This window comes from Rhagoletis zephyria, unplaced genomic scaffold, assembly GCF_001687245.7.
Source record: "Rhagoletis zephyria isolate East Lansing unplaced genomic scaffold, Rhagoletis_zephyria_1.1 Rzeph_scaffold_01488, whole genome shotgun sequence".
In the NCBI taxonomy this organism is placed as follows: Eukaryota; Metazoa; Arthropoda; class Insecta; order Diptera; family Tephritidae; genus Rhagoletis; species Rhagoletis zephyria.
Window position 1 is genome coordinate 54055 of NW_016158572.1, and position 22226 is coordinate 76280.

The 22226-nt window shown below is 33.0% G+C and overlaps 1 protein-coding gene across 1 annotated transcript; it reads left to right on the forward strand.

Annotated features, from left to right (window-relative positions):
- Positions 1-18299: 18299 nt before the first annotated feature.
- On the forward strand, positions 18300-19194 carry LOC108364193 (uncharacterized). The gene is made up of 2 exons (XM_017617786.1): positions 18300-18601; positions 18675-19194. The coding sequence occupies exons 1-2, from the start codon at positions 18370-18372 to the stop codon at positions 18980-18982; spliced, it is 540 nt and encodes a 179-aa protein (XP_017473275.1). The 5' UTR covers positions 18300-18369; the 3' UTR covers positions 18983-19194.
- The last annotated feature ends 3032 nt before the right edge of the window (positions 19195-22226 follow it).

The window sequence follows — 22226 nt, forward strand, 5'->3', positions numbered from 1 at the left end:
GTTGTCCCCACATATACCATATCGCATACGTGGGACCCGTCACCATTGCACGGTATTCTGTAGATTACGTCAGATTTCTCATTTTTAGGAACTTTGTCTTTGGTGTTGGTGTATATTTGTTTCAAAGTATTATCATACGTGAACGCTATGTGAAATTTCTCTCTGTCAAACATTTTAGAGTGCTTAATCCTCTCTGATAGGTTTCTTATAGCAGTCAACTGTTAATGCATTTTCTTTTCTGATTATTAGGGTGTCCAAGTATGGTAGTTGTCCTTCATTTTCTATTTCTATTGTGAATTTTAAAGTTTTGTTAAAATTGTTTAAAGTGTTGAGCATCTTGTCTATGTTTTCCGTTTTTACAATCGCAAATAAATCATCAACATATTTGGTAAGTAGCCATGGTTTGCTGTCCGAATCTTTTTCGAATTTATTTAAAAGTTCTTCCATAACTATATCCGCTATGACAGGTGAAGCAGGTGAACCCATAGGCATTCCTGACTTCTTCTCATAAATCTTATCATTGTATTTGAAGTAGCGGTTCTCTTTAGTGCAGTACTTTAATATGGTTAAGAAAAGCTCTCTAGTTAATGACGTATGCTCTTTTATCAAACTCCATTTCGAATCTATAATCTCTATTGCTAAGTCTACGGGGATGCCCGGGAATAACGATACGACATCAAAAGACACCAAACTTTCATCGTCATAAATATGGGTATTTCCAATCTTGTTTTTGAACTCGATCGCATCTTTAACGTTATACTTGGAGGACATTGTTATATTTTTGAGTACGCGGACAATATATTTGCATAATTTGTAAGACGGTGAATTGACGGACGAACATATAGGTCTCAGGGGAGCTCCTTCTTTATGGATTTTCCGCAATCCGTAAATTCGAGGGGGATTAGCCGTTTTGAAGGTCAGGTAGTTCTTTTCCTTTAAATCAATGATTTTATAAGCATACATCTTCTCCACTATTTCATTATTTTTCCCTTGTAGCTTATTTGTAGGGTCACGTTTTAAAACCCTATATCTTGAGATGTCATTTACAATTTTCTGCATCTTCATGTCATATTCTGCTTTGTTCATCGCTACAGTTACGTTCCCTTTGTCAGCATTGAGGATTAAAATTTGGTCATGGTTTTTCAGAAACGTCTTAGCAGAATGAAGGGTATTATCAATAAACTTATCTCTAATTGTATATGTCGTCTTATTTATGTAATCGCGTATTAAAGTCGTCAAGTTGTTTCTTTCAATTTCCTGTTTTTCTTTATCTTTAATTGTCTGTATGCAGTTCTCCCCATCTGCTATAATCTTAAATAGTGGAAACTCTTTATTGGATATAGGTAAGGCGAATTTCGGTCCTAAAGAATGTCATCTGGAATTTCTGTTCTTGTTATATTGCAAAACCATTCTGGGACAGCCCTAATGTTAAGTAATTGTTTTTGTTTCTCTCTTAATTTTTCATACTTGCTAGCTTGTGTTTTCTTAATAGTTGTAGTGAGTGTATTAGTTATTCTTTCTTCACTTTCAAAAAATGCAATATAATCCCGCATACTTAATTGTTGTTTAATATGTACTTTTAGTGATTTTACCTCTTCCTTTTTGTCGAAGTAGCTCGTGTTTTATACTAATGAGGAGATTCAGTAGTTTGCTCTGTACCTTTTGAATATACGCAGACACAGAGTTGGCGATAGTTGTTGACATCTTGTTATTGCTGATATTGTTGTTGATTGTATAGACAATATTTTTGGTAGCATTATGGATGAAGTTTGGAGTTAAGCCGCTCCTTCTGCAGCTTTCCAGAAATTGGGTCGATACTGTTGTTCTAGCTATCTGTTGTGTGACATTTTGAAAGCGTTTGATGTGTTTTTTGGTATCAACGTCATAGTTGTGTTTGATGTTTGTGTAAATCTTGTACGTGTATTTGTCTTCTCGGTGTGCTCTCCGTTCAAACATGATTAGTTGTTTGATTTTGGCCGTTTTTATTATAATTATTCGTTAATTTTGAGCTCCAGGCCGGTTATTAAATAAAACATAGATTTTGGTAGTTTTATTTATTACATTTATTGCTGTCGATATTTCGCCTTCAATCTGAAGGCATCTTCAGGACTGAAAAACACCAAATGCATACATATTTACGTCAAATTACAAAAAACTGACATCAAAAACACAACTTACATTATTGAGGTTTTCCAATCGACTAATTCTATGTGCAGAAAAATATTAACAAACAAGCTCAAAGAACACTTAAACATAAACAAGAGAATTTAAGCAAGTCGAAATACCGTAAATGTAAACAAAAAATATACAAACAACAATACATGAAGTGGTGGACAGATGGACGGAGAGAATCTGTATGTAGAATTGTAGCATTGTTATTGTCGGACGAACTACCAAAATCTATGTTTTATTTAATAACCGGCCTGGAGTTCAAAATTAACGAATAAAAAAAAACTAATCATAAATTTTCTTCTATATAAAATAAATTTCGCTCATACTTTGTTTGGTGAAAACTTTGTAGAACTATCTGCAAAAAAAATATTAAAAATCAACGCAAATCATTAGCCAATTCAAATTTGCACATTATTATAGTAAAATTGAATGGGCTATGCAACTGCATACGCATACTTATTAAAAAGTTTAAAGTTTTGATGAAAATTCGTTGAACTTTCTTTAATTTTGTATAAAGTTTGAAACCTTGATTTTTATGGTTTTTTTATAGCATAAACCACATTTCGGTAAGAAAAAACAAAATAATTTAGCTTGCAAAACATTGTTAATATTTAATAAAAAGAACAGGTGTGCGCAGATATATTTACACATGCAAGTATATGTTTATAACACAAATGAGTTTGGCCAACGTTTATACTTTGACAATACGGAAAACCCAAAAACACTCCACTTTTTGGCTCATTTCACTCCGCCTGAAAATTATAAAACGGCAACGCTGCATACAATCCGAGCTACGTGTAAGACGTCGAGAATAGGTAAGCCACTGTGAATACAAACATATGTGGTTTTGATGATATGCATTTGTCCTCTTGAAATTCGATGCATTTAACTGAGTTGAATTTATGTACATATGTATACGCTCAAAATCGCTATATCTGTTGAGTATTTTTCAAAAGAAATTATAATAAGAGTTACCATGGGCGTACGCAGGTATGGGCTGAGGGGAGCGCAAATAATGTCGACTTCTCATACGCCTACATCTAATCGCGAACTGAACGTGCCTGCTCATATCGTCATGGCTGATGTCTCAAATACTGCTAATTTAGCCTCACCAACCTCTCATCGTGCGCCTGAGTGGCAAACCGTACCCAAAGGTAACAGAAAGATGCTTAAAAAACCCTTAGTCATCGGTTCCAACCACAACAATGAACTTAATGTTGTTTCTAATATGAAGTGTCTGCACATTTCCTCATTCGCGAATAATATTGAATTATGTTGCTAAATATACTAAAATTGACAAACAATGTTTGTATGCTATATGCTGATTAAAAAGGATGCACACTTAAAGGACTTCACAAAGTTATATTCAACAATTTTTATTGAGCTTGAGACTGTTTTTAATGAAAAACTTATTGTGGAAAAGCAACAATAATTGCAAAATGGTAGAAGTGATAGCTATTTCGGAAATCACCACATTTCCTCATCAGACTTCTTTCAATAGGATTCGAACCGACAATCGCACTGACTCTGCCAGTTGCCTACGCACTGTGCTAAGTTCGCCTTGTGAATTCTTGTTGCTTTTTTCCACTATTTCATTTGTTAATCCAACTACAATCACGCGCAGCTATTCCAGTGCTATTTAAACTTGATCATGCGGTTATTGGTTTGGTTGGTTTTTGTTAATATTTCTATTATTAGAATGTTTAACTTTTAGGTGTGCTCGTCCTTAAGTTATTTGTTTTTGTTATTTTATGGCCTTATAACAATTATATTCAACAATTTTTATTGAGCTTGAGGCCCTTTTTAATGAAAAACTTATTGTGGAAAAGCAACAATATGTATGTATGTAGATACATATGTACAGAAAAAAACTTACTTGTATCGCACGCTTGCCTTTTGTTTGCCACTCCACATTTTATTTTGCCTTTTTGTGTTTCAATAATTGTGTAAAACTTCTCAGAAATATGAACGCACAAATAGTTAAATTGGTAACCTTTAGTTATTTGCCCACTGTTTTTGGGTTTGTGGGAGGAGGAGGAGGGGTATCCAACTCAATAGAAAGAGCACAGTCCACACTTTGTAAAAAGTCACACCTGACTCCTCGAGAAAATGGTGTAAAATTAGCATTATGACACCGGAAATGTAAACTCGATAAAAAGTAGTTTTGGGCAGAACACCTTTTCTATTGTCAAAGGTATTCAACATATCTTGTGCATAGAACTCCGGCTACGCCACCCACGGTATGTTTGCGTAGAACTCACTCCGAAATTCACAAAAAAGTGTATTTTTCGGACCGAATTTATTAATAAATCATTGACAAAATTAGGTTAAAGTGTAGACCCTTTACTACAAGTGTATGTACAATATTTTGGATCGATTCGAACACAATATCACGAAATCATTGGGAAATTATCTAAACCGTTCCCAGTTAAATTATTATTTGGTTTTCCTAAATGAACAATTGCACCAAAATGACGTCACACACACAACTGATTTTGTCAAATTCACAAAGAACGGATTAACGGTATCCCGCAATCTCTGTTTCTCTCAATCGTGATGAGAAACCACATTTCCTATCTCTGCAAAATATGCAAGGTCGAAACCCATGTATATTTCTTGCAAAAAAGCATAGCAGTATAATTGCGACGTATTTCTCTCATTATCTCATTTCGCTCACTTCATATTTTTTGCTGTATCTTGTTATTGTATTTGATACAGAATTTCGCTGCTTGCTACCTATACATACGGTGACCATCCGTCCTGTATTATACGGGGCATCCTCTTTTTTGACCCATTGTCCTGGTAATTTCTTTATTTTATGCGGGAAGCTAAACGTTCTGTATTCCTTTTCAATATATACTCGACTCGACATTTTAGCAACGTTCGGATATTTTTCTTTTGTTTATTTTATTTTTCTTTTGTTTATTTTATTTTTCTTTTGTTTATTTTATTTTTCTTTTGTTTATTTTATTTTTCTTGTATTTTTTTATGGAAGTAAAGCTCTTTTCCTAACAAAAACTATTTAAATACAAATTTCCGACTTTGTGCAAAAAACTATAAAAAATAGTTTTGCCAAGTTTCACCAAACTTTCAAACTTTTTAATCAGAATTAAAAAAAAAAAATAAAATTGGTTTGAAGTTTTGTAGTTCATTAAATTGAAATTAAAATTAAATTAAAATTATTCTGGCAAAATATTTTTTTATTTTCACTTTAATTTCAGCACATTTTGATTAAAAGAAAACTACTGATAAAAATAAAATATTTCACACAAACTACAAAAAATATAATCGGTTATCGCATGAGGCTATTGCCTGAAAATTTTAAAATGCACTTAGTGGCATTGTGGTACTATGATAGCGCGGTCCAGTAATCATAGTTGTTGCAACACCGCCTTATTATTAAAACGAGAAGTGAAAGTGTGGCAACCTTAAATTGACAATTAAAATACAACATTCGGCTTGTATGTACACCAACGCAACGATAGCTGAAATTGAATTTAACTACCATTTTCTTTGCCTATTAAACTTTATTTATTGTATCGGAAAACCAAAGTAAGAAAAATATTTGCCAGTAATTAAATTGTTTGTTAATACTGCTCTCTTTAATAAGTAGTGGTTTAAAGCTACTGTCAACTGGAAACTAGCGTTTGATTCTAAGAAGGCAGGTGCTCTTAAGAGTTGGTGGACCAACAATAGTCAACTTATATACAGTAAAACGGTACTCTTTTCCACTGGAATTATAAAATCTATTATGTTTTAAAATTTCCACCAATATATCTCGCAAAAGTATTAAGATTTACGTGAGTTGGACCGATTTGAAAATACCTCAAAAATTTAGGTTTTTATTAATAAAAAGTTTTTTTTTAATACATTTTGAAAATTTACCTCAGATGACTGAACAATTTAAGCTTAAAAAGTTTGCACAAAAATATTTAAAAAAAATTTTCTATGGAATCATAATAATGAGATTTTTGATGCTGTTTTTGCGCTTTTTTCAAAGACTGGTTTAAGTAAAACTTGAATAACTCAGCCAAACCTTACCAATTTAGACTTATGAGGTATCATTGGTAAGGTATTTTCTCACCCTTTTAATTTCTTTGCGAACAAGCTCATTCAAAATATCAAAGAGGAAGGTAAGATAAACCGTGTCATTCCATGTTGAATTAAGATGTGTTGGTATTTGATAAAGAGCGTGACGTGACGTGAATGAGTTTTTATGCAAAGAAATAAAAAGGGTCAACAAATACCTCTCCACTGATCTCTCATAAGTTTATATCGGTAAAGTTTTGGAGCAAATATTCCAGTTTTTCTTACACAAATCTTTGAAAAAAGTTAAAAAACAGCATAAAAAATCTCATTATTATGATTCCGTGGATAAAATTTTTTTAAGATTTTTATGTAGATTTTTTAATCTTAAACTGTTTTATCATCTGGGGGGATTTTTTCCAAAAAATCCTTTAAGAAACTATTTTCATTCATAAAAAAACTCCATTTTTAGAGGTATTTTCAAACCGGTCCAGCTCACGTATTTTGCTAGAAATATTAAAATATACTAGGTTTATTAATCCCGCCAGAAAAACCGCAACTTTTTTGTGCCGCACCAAATTTTCACAAGTTTTAAAATATTATTTTTGTTGTTATTTAATTTTGGTTAGTTTTTTATAGTTCATTCCTTAACAACATCCGTGTAAATACAAGTTTAAAGGCAGTGCCACACGATTGGGTATTTCCCAAAATTAAATCGTATCCCAAATATTTTTCTTTATCTCAATCACGAAAATTAATTTGTTGAAATTTTTCAATACAACGCCGCTGTATTGTACCAATCTTTTGAATACAAAAAAATTTCCCATTTTTTTTATTTTGTAGCAATAGCCCAATATAAAAATGTACTAATCTGTACAAATGTAACATCGAGTGCCACTGCCTTAAAAATTTTTGCAATTAAAAAAAAAAAATCAACAAATTTTCGTAAAAATTTCGATTTTTTTAATTAGATTCTGAGTATGCAGTTCTAGTAGAATAAAGTACAAGTTTCAAGTGGCTAAAAACTACGACTGATTTTTTAGAATTTTCAAAAAAAACCTCGAAATTTTTACGAAGGTTTGTTGAATTTTTTTAAATATTCCACAATTTCGGAAACTTGGATTTACACGGGTTTTGTTAAGGAATAAACTATATTTTTATAAAAACAGAACACCTTCACTTAATTTAAAAATAGGTTAATTTAAACTGAAAATGCTATAATTTTTTTGCTGACGGTGCTAGGCATTTTCTTCCATATATAATGCACTAAGTATCCTAAGATAAAACGTGTGCGATTTTTGTTGGATATTTGCGCGTAAAAATTTAGGAAATCGCCATTGGCGATTTTTGGCAATTTTTTCCCTTCAAATAAATTTTTTTCAATTATAAAAATATACAAAACTTAGTTTTCCATGATAATTTTACAGAAGAGGCTAATCAACTGCGTGATAAACTTGACTTACATAAGAAGCATATTAAAAGACTCAAAAATGTTTAATTACCCTAATCGAATAACTTTTGAAACGATTACCTAGTCAATTAAATACTTTTAAAAAGCTTAGATTTTGTCACTAGAAAAGTGTGTGAATCACAAGAGGGCGAGTTTCAGGGACCTGCCAATTCACTATTTGACTTTGAAGGAAAAAAAAGCAGTGGAAACTGAATATTTAAATCTTTTAGCTTTCCCATGGAATAACTTTTCTCAGAACCATTTCATCTGACTCTGAAGAATTCTGGATAATTGCTTGCGGAGTGAAAACCGCAACACATGCTTTGTTGAGCGTGTTTTTTCCGTAATGAATTCAACAAAAACTAAGTTTCGAAATAGGATTAGGTTGGAAAGCCTGAATTCAATAGTTCGAATAAAGTGTTATATGTATGAAGGCTAATAATTTCTGCTGCAAAACGTTTCCAATATCAAACAGTATGTTATCAAGGTTGAATAGCTCAGTATATGACAACAACAGAAATGTAAATCATTCAGACACCGTAAGTGATTTTGAAGAAACAGAGGAAATAGCTTATCTAACCTTATTATAGGTTTTTATTTAATTTTTAGCGCCGAGCTCTTAAAAGCGGATTGTGCGATTAATCAATTAATATGAGTTATAATAAATTTAATAATTGCGCAGTCCTATTGAAAAATGTGTTGAAACAAATTTTTTTTAGAAAGTATGCGTATTTTTAAAGAAAATTGTTTGTACATCAATATTATATAAGTGATTTGTGTTATTTATTATTAAAGGTATTATATTTGTTTTTATATATATTATAACAAAATCTCATTTTTAAAATAAAAGATTTGTTAGATCGATTTCATGAATTTTATTTAAAAAAATTGGCGATTTTGGGCGATTTTTTTTCAGAAATTGCGCTTTTTTTTAACAATGCTCAAGTATATATACTTAGGCTAACCGTAATATTTATAGTATGTGCATACATACATACATATAAGCTGCAGTGAGCGAATGAGTGCATTTAGTAAGTTTGAGTGCAGGAGATTTATTCAGACATTACAAATACGGACCACACTAAAAGCTCCTTTTCATATAAAAATTCGTACGTGGCCACCCCTAACAAACGTTGTCCCACCCGGGACAGAGGAATTTCAAATTTTTTTGTAATAAAGCAATAATTTTTGTGTAAGTTTTTGCTTTGTTAGTATTTGTGGTTCTTTTTTTTCAAGACATCAAGTTCACACAGAAAAGTGAAATAAACTCGCAAAGTTTCCATAAAATATATCTGCTCCAAACAGCAGGTTCTTTTTTTGTACCACCCGTGACAGAAAAAATAAGTCAGACTTTTTCCGATATAAAATTAAGTTGGATTTATTTTTCGTATTTAGAAAATCTCATATAATAGAGAATTAGGTGTACTATCAAATTACAGAATTGTTAAGTTTTTTATACTTAAATTTAAAACAAGAAAGTACAATTTTTTCTGTACAATTGTCCCACCCGTTACGGTGGACTACCCCATTAATTATTATGAGCAGACGAAAATAATTTCCATCTTAAAATATTCGTCCCGCGCACAGTGTTCGGATAAGCCATGTTTTTTTTTGTGTGTTTTGGCAACAACTTGTCTGCAGTAAAAAGCATATAATTTGTGTTTCAAAAGTGTGTAAAAACCAATCAAATAACTTACATGATCTCGGTTCCGATATTAAATAATCATTCATTGTTTATACCCGCATTTTCGCTCATTGGCTTGATTGTGCCATCTAATAAATAGTGTCGTCGTTCCCCTTAGCTGCTTTTAAATGATGTCGTCACAAATTGCTAGCGGAGACATGAATACAGTGTAAGAAAATTCCTTTTCTATAATTGTTTCCTTATAGAAAGGTTGGTTTCTTTTCCACCTTAGACATTCCAAATTCGTTCAAAATATGCTAATATAAAACACAGAATTCTTTCAGTGTTCCCCCGGGGTTTTTGGACATGGACTGTTTCTTCTATTTAATAGTGTTCGCTTAATTTTTGTGGAAACGAAACATGTTTTGCAAGTTCTGGATCATTTTTACACCCTTTCTTCAAATATTTCTCTTATTCCAGCTGCGTTTGGTTTTTCGCATCTTGTTTTTACTTTATTCGTAATTTTAAATTTTTTAATAAGATCAATTGGTGGTAGTTCATGATTGTGTGTGGATTAATAACACCACACTGAGGATTTGGCAATATCCTTTGTCATTTATTAATAAACAACACTTACGGGGCAATGTTTATTGTAAGAACAACATTTTTTTCTATGCATCGACATATGTACTTTAAATATTGTTGACGCTATTTCCATTTGAATGAGGAAATAGCGTCAATGACTTTATTTTCAATTTTTTTTTACCTTATTTCGCTTTTGAAAAGGTAATAATGTCAATTGACTTAATTTCCGTTGATCTTGTTACCTCTCACCATAAAAAGACTATATGTAACTTTTGTAAAATAAAAGGGTACTTCCGAAAAGTATGCCTTAAAGACAAGAGGCAGTTGCATCAAATTTCAGCAGGTATGGAAAATAATACACAAACAGTTGATTTTCCAAATTAATGGAAGTACCGATACCACTCGTGCAAAAATAATGCGATGTAATAATGTTTCGATGGAATTTGAGGTGGACACCAGTTTGAAAAAGTTGCTATAACGGCGCGACACCAAAGTTAAGCGAATAACTTCAGCGGAAGAAAGTAAATTGCTGGCGGAGGTTTTCCATAAAAAAATTTCCGAGTCGTAGTGGTACGAAAAGTAATGGTGCTGTACGGTTATGCGGTGACTACAAAGTCACCCAGCCTTAATGCGCATATCTTATTGCGGCCACGTCATCGACAAACATGGCATACACAAAATGGCAGATAAGGTAAAAGCCAGGGTTCGGTAATATTCACTCACCTTCGTACGCGAACGCGAAGGTGAAGGTATAAAATACATAGTTGCCAACTTGGTGCTTTAAGCACTAGATTTAGTGCTTTTTGAAAATTAAAACGCCAAAAAAAATCATTTAGTGCCTAGTTCCTTTTTTAGTGCTTTTTTTCTGAACTAAAATTACTCTCATATATTTAAAACCTGAAATAATTTTCAAATATTTAAAGCTGTGGCCGCACTGAATTTACAAAAATCTACAAATTTAAATGCACTTAAATACAACCATGATTGATAAAAAGCTGAACTTGCAAATTCACGTTGTTCAATTATATTCGCGTTGAAAATGCTAGTAGATATGCGAGTAGTAAAGTATTTCTTTTTTTCTTTTCTAATTATTTATAAAAATTTTTATTTTTGTACCACCTGAGTAAAACACATGGTTTCTTGGTGCCGCACAGTTGCTCTAGCATNCTGAAATGTGCTACTTTTCGACGCGAATAATGAAATGTGCTAGTCTTCCACGCTAATAGTGAAATGTGCTAGTCTTCCACGCGAATAGTGAAATGTGCTACTCTTCGTAGGGACCGACGATATAATGAAAACAAAATTTTTTTTTCCTCATTTCTACTTAGGGCATGATTTTCGTTTGTTGGGATTCGATTTTTCTTTCTTGAGATATATCAGTTTTAATGTGCAATACTTCGGTATTACGTCGTAACCATGCGTCATTATAGCATGTGGCTTTTCAATCGTTATGATCGAAAAAGTTTAGTTTATTGATTTATGTATGCATTCTTGTAAATATTGTTAATTTTTTGTTTTTGTTAAATACATACAAACTGTTATGAAAAAAGCATCAATTGATTTGAAACCATTTGGTGCTTTTAGTGTGGTAAAACGCTTTTTTCCAAGTTTTTGGTGCTTTTTGAAAATCAAAAGCTGGCAACACTGATAAAATATTCTGTATTGATTCTCCTTCGCGAACGAGAAGCATAAAACCAGTCCAGATGGTTCGCGTTCGCGAATGTTAAGCTGAAATTAGTCAAGAACGCAGAACGTATACTTAAACGCAGTCTGTATACGCAGAATTTTGTCGATTACTGGAGCCCTCAGTGTTGCTTACTACAGTGTTGCCACTCATCAATGCCTTTTCATAAACTTACCTTTTCAACTACAATTTTTCGTGCTATAATAGATCGTAGCTAAATATAAACTAATTAGTTTTCAACAAAAAACTTTATTCAATAGTAAATTTCAAATATTTTAAACGTATTTTGAATAGGAAATTATACCTTTTTTACCATTTGCGAAACTGACGAAGTGGCAACCATCTATAGAAGGAAGAAATCAGCTGACACGGAAAAATCTAAATTCCGCAGATTTCTGCGCTACGGGCTACAACTACAGAAAAATTCTGCGGTGTTGAGATTTCATTTACATGGCGCTCTGGTAAGACAGATCGTGTCAGCTGACTCGGGATTACGTACCGGTAGGTTTACGTTCTTGAGTAATTTCAGCTTTAGGTAGAGAAAATTTCCACTANTTTGTTTTTGTTAAATACATACAAACTGTTATGAAAAAAGCATCAATTGATTTGAAACCATTTGGTGCTTTTAGTGTGGTAAAACGCTTTTTTCCAAGTTTTTGGTGCTTTTTGAAAATCAAAAGCTGGCAACACTGATAAAATATTCTGTATTGATTCTCCTTCGCGAACGAGAAGCATAAAACCAGTCCAGATGGTTCGCGTTCGCGAATGTTAAGCTGAAATTAGTCAAGAACGCAGAACGTATACTTAAACGCAGTCTGTATACGCAGAATTTTGTCGATTACTGGAGCCCTCAGTGTTGCTTACTACAGTGTTGCCACTCATCAATGCCTTTTCATAAACTTACCTTTTCAACTACAATTTTTCGTGCTATAATAGATCGTAGCTAAATATAAACTAATTAGTTTTCAACAAAAAACTTTATTCAATAGTAAATTTCAAATATTTTAAACGTATTTTGAATAGGAAATTATACCTTTTTTACCATTTGCGAAACTGACGAAGTGGCAACCATCTATAGAAGGAAGAAATCAGCTGACACGGAAAAATCTAAATTCCGCAGATTTCTGCGCTACGGGCTACAACTACAGAAAAATTCTGCGGTGTTGAGATTTCATTTACATGGCGCTCTGGTAAGACAGATCGTGTCAGCTGACTCGGGATTACGTACCGGTAGGTTTACGTTCTTGAGTAATTTCAGCTTTAGGTAGAGAAAATTTCCACTATTGTTCGTACGCGTATATATTGGTGGACCAAACAGCGTGCGTTCATATATGTAGCTGCCAGAGACTATAACGATTATAAGAAATAAAATTAAATATTGCTCTATAATTATTACTGCACAATGGAAAAGTTGTTTTCGTCTCGCGGGACGATTATTTCAAGACGAACATTATTTACGTCTTCTCATAATAATTATTATGGGCTTTTTATTTTTTTTTCGTCTCTCGGGACGTTTGTTTCAAGACGAATATGATTAACGTCTTCTCATAATAATTATATGGGCCTTTTATTTTTTTCGTCTCTCCGGACGTTTATTTCAAGACGAATATTATTTACGTCCTCTCATTATAATTATATGGGATTTTAATTTTTTTCGTCTCGGGACGATTATTTCAAGACGAACATTATTTTCGTCTTCTCGTAATAATTATATGGGCTTTTTATTTTTTTTCGTCTCTCGGGACGTTTATTTCAAGACGAATATGATTTACGTCTTCTGATAATAATTTTATGGGCTTTTTATTTATTTTTCGTCTCTGGGGAAGTTTATTTCAAGACGAATATGATTTACGTCTTCTGATAATAATTTTATGGGCTTTTTATTTATTTTTCGTCTCTGGGGAAGTTTATTTCAAGACGAATATGATTTACGTCTTCTCATAATAATCATATGGGACTTTTATTGAATTAAAACTTATTTATCGAGTTCGGAGATTTAGGGCCGTTAACTTATCTATTTTGAAGTAATTTTATGGAATTTTCTGTAGTTAAGTTTAACTAATGAATGAAATACATAAATAAACTATAGCTCAACACAGATACGTTAACGGCCCTTAAAGCGTTAAATATATTTATTTATAAATATATCGTCGTTTAAAGTGCAAAACCGCGTATCAACAAAATGCAAAACCGCGTATCAGCAAAATGCAAAACCGCGTATGTGAAGTTGTAGAAATTATTTTCTAGAGCGTAGAAACACTCATATTTAAAAATGGTTCTCGTTTTTAATAAAGCAATCGCATTTCTGGCTAATATATTTCCGGACGAATGGATAAGGATTGAGCCAAGAGCTTGTGTGAGCAAATCCAATTTTTGGCAGCCAATGTCAGTTACGCGGTTTTGCAGAATGACGATACGCGGGGTTGTACTTTAAACGACGATATATATTAAAGGGCTTGCTTTTACGCATTTTTGGTTCTTTGGAAAGGGTTGCCAGATGTTAGAAAATCAAATGCAAATAATCGAGTTCGGAGATGTTTACGTAAAATATTTAACCCACCGTCACCAGATCTGCACGGAGAATTGAAGAGATTGGTATGTAGAAGTGCAATAGGATTTAGTTTTCAGAAAAGGGTTGCAATGTAGTAGAAATTAAATTCAAAATATTAAAGTTATTTAAAAAGTTATATGGGTTATAGCATATGGGTGTCAATCCAATTATTTTAATTATTATTGTAAAATTATTTTATTTTTTAACTATATATAATACGGTTGCCACCTGTTTAAAAAGTGAAATTCAAATAATTGATGTGAAATTTCTTAATCGAGTTTGGAAATATGTACTTGCCACTGGAGACGGGGAAAGGCAAAGTTTAAATCTTCGAACTAAAGGTTTCATTGCACCCTTACGTTTGTCATCCATATTTTAATATATCTTATAATTTATGATTATTTAAATTAAATTAGAATTTTCAAATAGTTGGCAACCCACGTCAAAATATTATTTTCAAACTAAAAGCTTCCCGCTCTTTCGTCTGATGCCGATTGTGATACATATCTAAATTACCTAATTCCCTTAATTCAAGCTCAGTTTGACTCTTTAAACAGATGGCGACCCTCCTACCTGTAGTTTAGAAATGAAGCATTTCAAAACTCTTTCGATTGATATCCATATTGTGGTAACTCATTAAAGTTATTAAATAATTAAATAGTTGGCAACCCTCATCAACAAATTTTAAAAGGTAAACTTTCTTAAACCAATTTTTTCTGACGCTTTCGTGTACACATTTTTAGACTACAACCAACCTCGCCTGACACCCATATTGTGGTACGTATTCCAGTTACCTAATTCCCATGTTCATGTTTAATTGAATTTTTAAAACAGATGGCAACCCTCCCACATGTTGCTTAGAAATAAATCCTTTTCAACACCATTTCGATATTGAAGTAATTAATTTAACTTAATTGAATTAATTTTTTAATAGGTATTTACCGGATAGCAAACTAACATAATTTACACCTTCTCCAAATATATATGTCTTATGTGAAAATTTCGTCAAAATCGGTCCAGAGGTTTTTGAGTAAATGTGTTACACCACTTTTGCAACCTTAATTTATATAAATACGTATACGATTTACTCACTTCTTGTATGGGCGGTGAAGGTGGGTGTAACCCGATGGTCCAAAATTTGGTCATCTCATCACGGCATTTACGTGGCGATTTACTTCGCCAAATTTCAACTTCGAAGCTGCATTAGTTCATTTATGCCAGAAAAATTTAATTAGGCCACANATACGTATACGATTTACTCACTTCTTGTATGGGCGGTGAAGGTGGGTGTAACCCGATGGTCCAAAATTTGGTCATCTCATCACGGCATTTACGTGGCGATTTACTTCGCCAAATTTCAACTTCGAAGCTGCATTAGTTCATTTATGCCAGAAAAATTTAATTAGGCCAAATGTGTATTGGTGAAAGGAGTAAAACTTAAATGCAAAATTTAATAAAAATTTAAATTGAAATTAAACAGCAATTAAAAAATTTCGTGAAATCGGCTGTAAGTGTACCAATTACATTAAGAAAAACGTGGGACGTAAATCATATTCGTCTTGAAATAAACGTCCCCAGAGACGAAATAAATAAAAAGCCCAAATAATTATTATGAGAAGGCGTAGATCATATTCGTCTTAAAATAAACGTCCCGAGAGACGAAAAAAATAAAAAGCCCATATAATTATTATGAGAAGACGTATATAATATTCGTCTTGAAATAAACGTCCAGAGAGACGACAAAAATAAAAATCCCATATAATTATTATGAGAGGACGTAAATCATATTCGTCTTGAAATAAACGTCCCAAGAGACGAAATAAAATAAAAAGCCTATATAATTATTATGAGAAGACGTAAACCATATTCGCCTTGAAATAAACGTCCCGAGAGACGAAAAAAAAATAAAAAAAATGCGTTCGCGAAGGTTCACTGCTGTCGTTCTCGTTCATAGGTGAATGTAAATGCTGCGGCAAATATTCGCGGAAAGCTGGTGTGGATGGAGATACTATTCCATGTGAAGGCAATTTTGTTAATTGCATAAGATTTGCACCGTTCATTCGATTTTCAAAAATGAGGTGTCAAATGAAAGGGCTTGGCCTCTAGATGTGCAGTAAGGACATATTTTTTTATTGGGTTTAAAATTATGATATTTACACCGTTCTCCCGATTTTCAAAAATGAGGTGTCAAATGAAAGGGCTTGGCCTCTAGATGTGCAGTAAGGACATATTTTTTTATTGGGTTTAAAATTATGATATTTACACCGTTCTCCCGATTTTCAAAAATGAAGTGTCAAATGAAAGGGTTTGGCCTCTGGATGTGCAGTAAGGATATATTTTTTTAAAAGGGTGCCACCTACCACCCCTACCAACAAAATTTATAGCGAATTTACAATTTAGTAGCTTTCGAAACTATACCGAGAAAGAAACCCCAATTTTCATTTATAAAAACTGTGCATACATACATATGTAATTGTACGTACTGATGAGATACCTAACGGTTCCTCACTGACTAATATGTTAAACAAATACCAATTCAGACTATATTGGTCTGAGAGCCCCATGGAACGTTAAATCTAAATTGTCAACGTCTGCATGGACTCCTCTTTCTTTTTATAAGAATCGGTGGAGGTTAAGTAACTCGAAGCTGTAAAACAAAATATAATATTTCCTTCTCTAACGGCAATTTTACACGGGGTTTTGTCAAGATTGAGCCTAAAGCCCAATATTTTTGCATCACACGATTGGGCTACCGTTGCACCAAATTTTATATTGTTATTATGTGTTCTAAAGATGCAGCAAATCTGACCATAAATTTTAAGGATAGATCTCAATTAGAGGTGGGCGCGGGATATCGGGACCCGCGGGACCCACGGTACCGATTTCAAAATGGCCGGGATGGGCGGTATCGGGATGGTCTGTAAAAATTTTACGGACGTAACGGGACCAAAATCTTTTCCCGATACTCCCGATAAAACCTCAACCTCTGCAAATTGAGAAAATCTTCCTTGAAAAAGTTGTATAAAATTGGCACTTCTTATGTTTTATTGAGATAATCAGAGGATGCTCGTTTTTTATACATGTTTTTTTTTTTATTTAAAATTAATTTAAAAGACATGTGATTTTTTTAGAGATAAATTTCGGGGCCCACGAGCCCGCGGTACAATTATGAAAAACTTCGGGGTGGGCGGGTTCGGAACTTAGAAATTGAATAAGTGGTTCCAGATATAAGCGAGGAAATTACATTTTGTATGCGAGGTGCCTCATCCTCCTTTCGAATACGCATAACTTTTCGCCATAAGTTCGGTAATCATAACATATGCAGCTGTGTCAAATTTCAGAACGATAGCATACGCGGTTACACAGATTTAGCGAAATAAGAAGTTCACTTTGTATGGGAGGTTTTCAATACCTACCACTTGTCGTCATAAGCACGTTATTGATAGCGTTAATAGCTGTGTCAAATTTCAGGGCGTTAGCATAAGCGGTTCCAAAGAAAAATTATATGAGAATTTCAGTTTATATACCACGCCCCCTTTTACAAAATCTACAACTTTTCGCGGAAGTACAGTATAGATAACATATGTTCCTGTGTCAAATTTCAGGACGTTAGCATTAGCAGTTTTAGGGATAAGCGCTATGAGGTTTCAGTTTGTATGGGAGGTGTCATGCCCTCTTCCAAAATCTACCACTTTTCGCCGTAAGTACGGTTTTGATAGCATATATTATTTTAGGTCGTTAGCATAAGTGGTTCCAGTGAAAGGCGATATCAGAATTTTAGTTTGTATAGGTGGTGCCACGCCCCCTTTTCCAATATTTACCACTTTTCGCCATAAGTACGGTACTGATAACATATGTGGCTATGTCAATTTTCAGGAAATTAGCATAATGGCCGGTTTTCGCTATGTCAAATTCAATGGCACATTTTGTCAAATTAATGGAAACGCTTGCCATTTGGTGCCATTGCCATCTTTTGTCAATCTATGACAAAAGTTTTAATAACAGAAACAGGCAACTCAGTGGAAACACCACAGTCTGTGCTTGTCAATCAAAATATTGTCAAATGGCATCACAAATCAAATTGACAACCTGTTGACATTTTCCCGCATTTTTTAAGAATAAACATACAAAGCAGCAGTGAGATACTAATTGTGCTATTTTTGCAATACATTGGTAAGTGTTTGTTCTTTTAATAAAAACTATATTTTCTGTTTGAATTGCAATACTGTAATTACCAGTAAAGGAAGAAAGCTACGAAATCATCGCATCTGCATCCCATGATAGCAGACCAGCAAGAGAATCCGGAAACTCGAAGAAAAATGGACAAGCGCGAGACGGAGAAATTGAACGAGCACGTACAGCTAAGAGAAGGAACCTGGAATATTCTTACTACAACTTATAAGGATCGAAATTTACGGGAGGCGCTCTGGAAGGAGATAGCTGGCGAAATGAAGATGGTACCGTCCGAAATAAAAAAACAAGTGGAACAGTTTGCGTTGCTCCTTCCGGGTATGTATCCACGGTCCGAGACATTTTATATTTCATTGTTTAAAAGCATACCTGCTATCTATGTTTATTACAGACAACTTTAAACAAAATGAATTCAACAAAGAGGGGACAAGGAGCTTCTACCAAGCAACCACCACAAATCTTCCATTTGTTAAAGTTTCTAGAACCGACTTTGCGATTGGAGGCACCAACAATTTCAAATTTATCAGAAGTATGTATGCATCATTTACAGTACACATATTTTGTTCTATTGTATTACTAATTTCGTTTCCTTGTATGACTTGGGTACTTTGGATACCATTGATGAAAATGAGAACACTCAGACACCAACTATTGTCGCGAAACGACGCCGTAATGACGATTCGTCGTATATTAAAGTAGTAGAACGCGCTTTGGAGACCACGGAGGAAGCTTCCAAGTCGGATATTTGGGATGACATAGGCAGTTTCGTTACAGCAAATGGACGCGAGTGGCTCACAAAGTTCCCTGCATTAGCTGTCGAATTTAAAACAGAAATATATAAACTTGTACTCAGATTCCAAGAGAAGGAAACAGAAGCAGAAATACAATTCTTATAATGCTGTAGCTACACATGCATGTGTATAAGTTCTTATTAATTCAACTTTCTTTCGATATTTTTTTATTTTTCCATTCACTACGAACTTCATACTCGTAATTTCATTTTGATAATATTATTTTTTCAAGTAAGTTTGATGCGTTTAAGAATACAGCCATACTGATGTATTGGCACTTAAAATTTTTACTTAAACTACAAAAAGATTACTTGCAATTCAACCGACAAATTTTGTGATATAATATGCAGTATTTCAAAAGTAATTGTAATCACCGTAGTTATACCTTTATAATCCGAAGTGGGAGTATTTTAGTACTGACGTTACATATTTTGTAAGAAGCAAAGCCATATTTGTAATGTGATTTATAATCTTATAATGCATATTTATGTTCATATGTACATATGTATTTACAGACAAACATATGTACTTCCAAAATATGTGCAAGGAGTAGGAAATAAAACACTCGCACTTCGGATTTTGAAAGTATATTTACGGTCCTTATATTTCCTTTTTTTGTCGTTTGTGTTTTTAAAAATATTTCGTTTCAATATTGTGTGCAAGTAAAAGTACATCATTACGGCTGTCTTCTTAAATACATTAATACAAAGCATCATTATCTTGCATTTCTAAATCATTGCAAAAGTAAAAAAAAGAAACACCAATTTTAAATAAAGTTAAGCAATTTGGATACTGGTATGGAAATAAAAAAGACTGATGCTTTGCATTGATGCGTTTAAGAATACAGCCATACTGATGTATTGGTACTTACAATTTTTACTTAAACTACAAAAAGATTACTTGCAATTATTTTTAAAAATGCAAACGACAAATTTTGTGATATAATATGCAGTATTTTAAAAGTAATTGTAATCACCGTAGTTATACGTTTATAATCCGAAGTGGGAGTATTTTAGTACTGACGTTACTTATTTTGTAAGAAGCAAAGGCATATTTGTAAGTACCAAAGCACTTGAACTTATGTGATGGTACTGATCACGATATGTGTGTGCATATGTACATATGTATGTATGGGTGCTGCTAGGTACATACATACATAGTATGTATACAAATGATAACTCCATTTTTGATATTTGAGAGTTTTGTTGAGTAAATTGAGTGAAAAATAATAGGTACACGACATTTTTACTAGTTTCTACTATTTTTCTTTTGTTTGTTTCATGCTTATTATTTTTTATAAGTACAGCTAATTATCTAACAAAAACCATAAGTCCTAATTTTAAACTTTGTAGAAAAATTTGAAAAATTCAACAAATGTTTACAACAAAAACCAACTTTTTATTAAGAATTTCTAGAAAAATTCTAAGTATGCAGTTTTATACCCCATTACATTTTTGCTCAATAAAATGCAGATTTGAAGTGAGTTTGAGGGTATCAACGCGAGTTCTAGACGCGTGAAACTTGCACTTTATTAAGCTAGAATTTAATGGCCTATAAAGCTGCATACTTAGAATTTTTCTAAAAGTTTCTAATACAAAGTTTAGTTTTTGTTGCAAAAATTTGTTGAATTTTTATAATTTTTCTACAAAGTTTGAAATTTGGACTTATGGTTTTGTTAGATAATTAGCTGCATTTAAAAAAAAAAAATAATAAACAAGAAACAAACAAAAGAAAAATACAAAAAACTGCCCGGAAGCTATTGTTTTTCACATGACTGTGTGTATGTATATGAAATGTCAAATGCAAAATATGTACACACCAGACAACAGCATGAGTTTACTCACTTCCATCTAAACAGTATAAACTCATTGCTGTAAANTTATTAACCAGAGTACATACATTATATGGTATTTCTTTCAAAATTAATGTACTATATGAACTTTTTTTTCAAATATTTCTTAAGTTTCTTTCATGAGTGCTGAAAAGCAACCATGCGTGTAAGAAATTGTGTGCTACCTAAAATTTCACCTCTGGAAACTTTATCCCCATAAAGGACTTCACCACAGTTTTTTTACTGGATATACTGAGCTCTACAAGGTTAGTGAGAAACACCGTACAAACAGTGAGATTCATAGTTAGTTTTGAAATCAGTGTTTAGCTGCAGTGTACTCATTTGATTTCAAATATGGTATATCAATGCCTCTTTCCAAATCGAGTCAAGCGAGTGAAAAATGCTGTTATGAAAAGCAAGTCGAGCAATCGAATGCCACCCATTGACTTCAAACAATTAGTAGAGAATACAACAATTTTGAAAAAAATGGATATTGATGAAGTATTTTTTTAAATATATTAGTTTTACTAAATTATTTAGTTATGAACCTGACGTACATTTATATAATTAGTCTACAAAAGAAATGCAATGTTACCTCAGAAGACATCGGCTTTATAAAAATAAGTTGCTTTATTATTTAAAAATAGTTGCTGTTGAAAACTAACAGATTTGCACAAAATTGTGCTTTTTTTATACCCGCCAGCAAAAGAGCTCAAGAACTTTACCGAATCTGAGCAAAGGTACACAAAAGAGAAATGTTTACCAATTATGAGAACGTTAACTGAGAATTCTGACAGTACAATGGAACCACTAATTGCGGATACACCTTTGTTATCTTCAGGCAACTTTGAGCTGTTTTCAGGTCTTCTTAAACAACCTACCTTTGTGAGCAGAACTGATAAAGCTACTGCAGAGCTGCGGCGATATGAAAATATTGAGGTATATTTTCATACGGACTTCGATATAATTAATTCGTGGGAGGTACACAAATGCGAAATGCCGCTGCTGCATAAACTCAGTCGTAGAGTAATAGGCCCTTATTATGAGCTGCATTCGATTTTCGATCTTCGCTGGCTATCGAAGATCGAAAGTGAAATTCGTATTATGAGCTATGCAAGCGTGTCGAAATTTTCGTTGAGTATCGAATTTTCTGTCGAACAGAATTTTGCTTTCCATGGTGTAGCGAAGTGTTAGAAAATTGTGAAAAATGTATGATTTTGTATATGTTTTCTTACATTTTGGCGGCTAGACACTAATTTTAAACAATTTTTATTAATTTCATGCAGTTCTAACATCGTGAATACTAAACACAAGCTCGAAA

Coding starts and splice junctions, on each gene's coding strand:
- LOC108364193 (XM_017617786.1), top strand. CDS start 18,370: ATGATAGCAGACCAGCAAGAGAATCCGGAAACTCGAAGAAAAATGGAC. Junction 18,602..18,674: donor GTTTGCGTTGCTCCTTCCGG/GTATGTATCCAC, acceptor TGTTTATTACAG/ACAACTTTAAACAAAATGAA.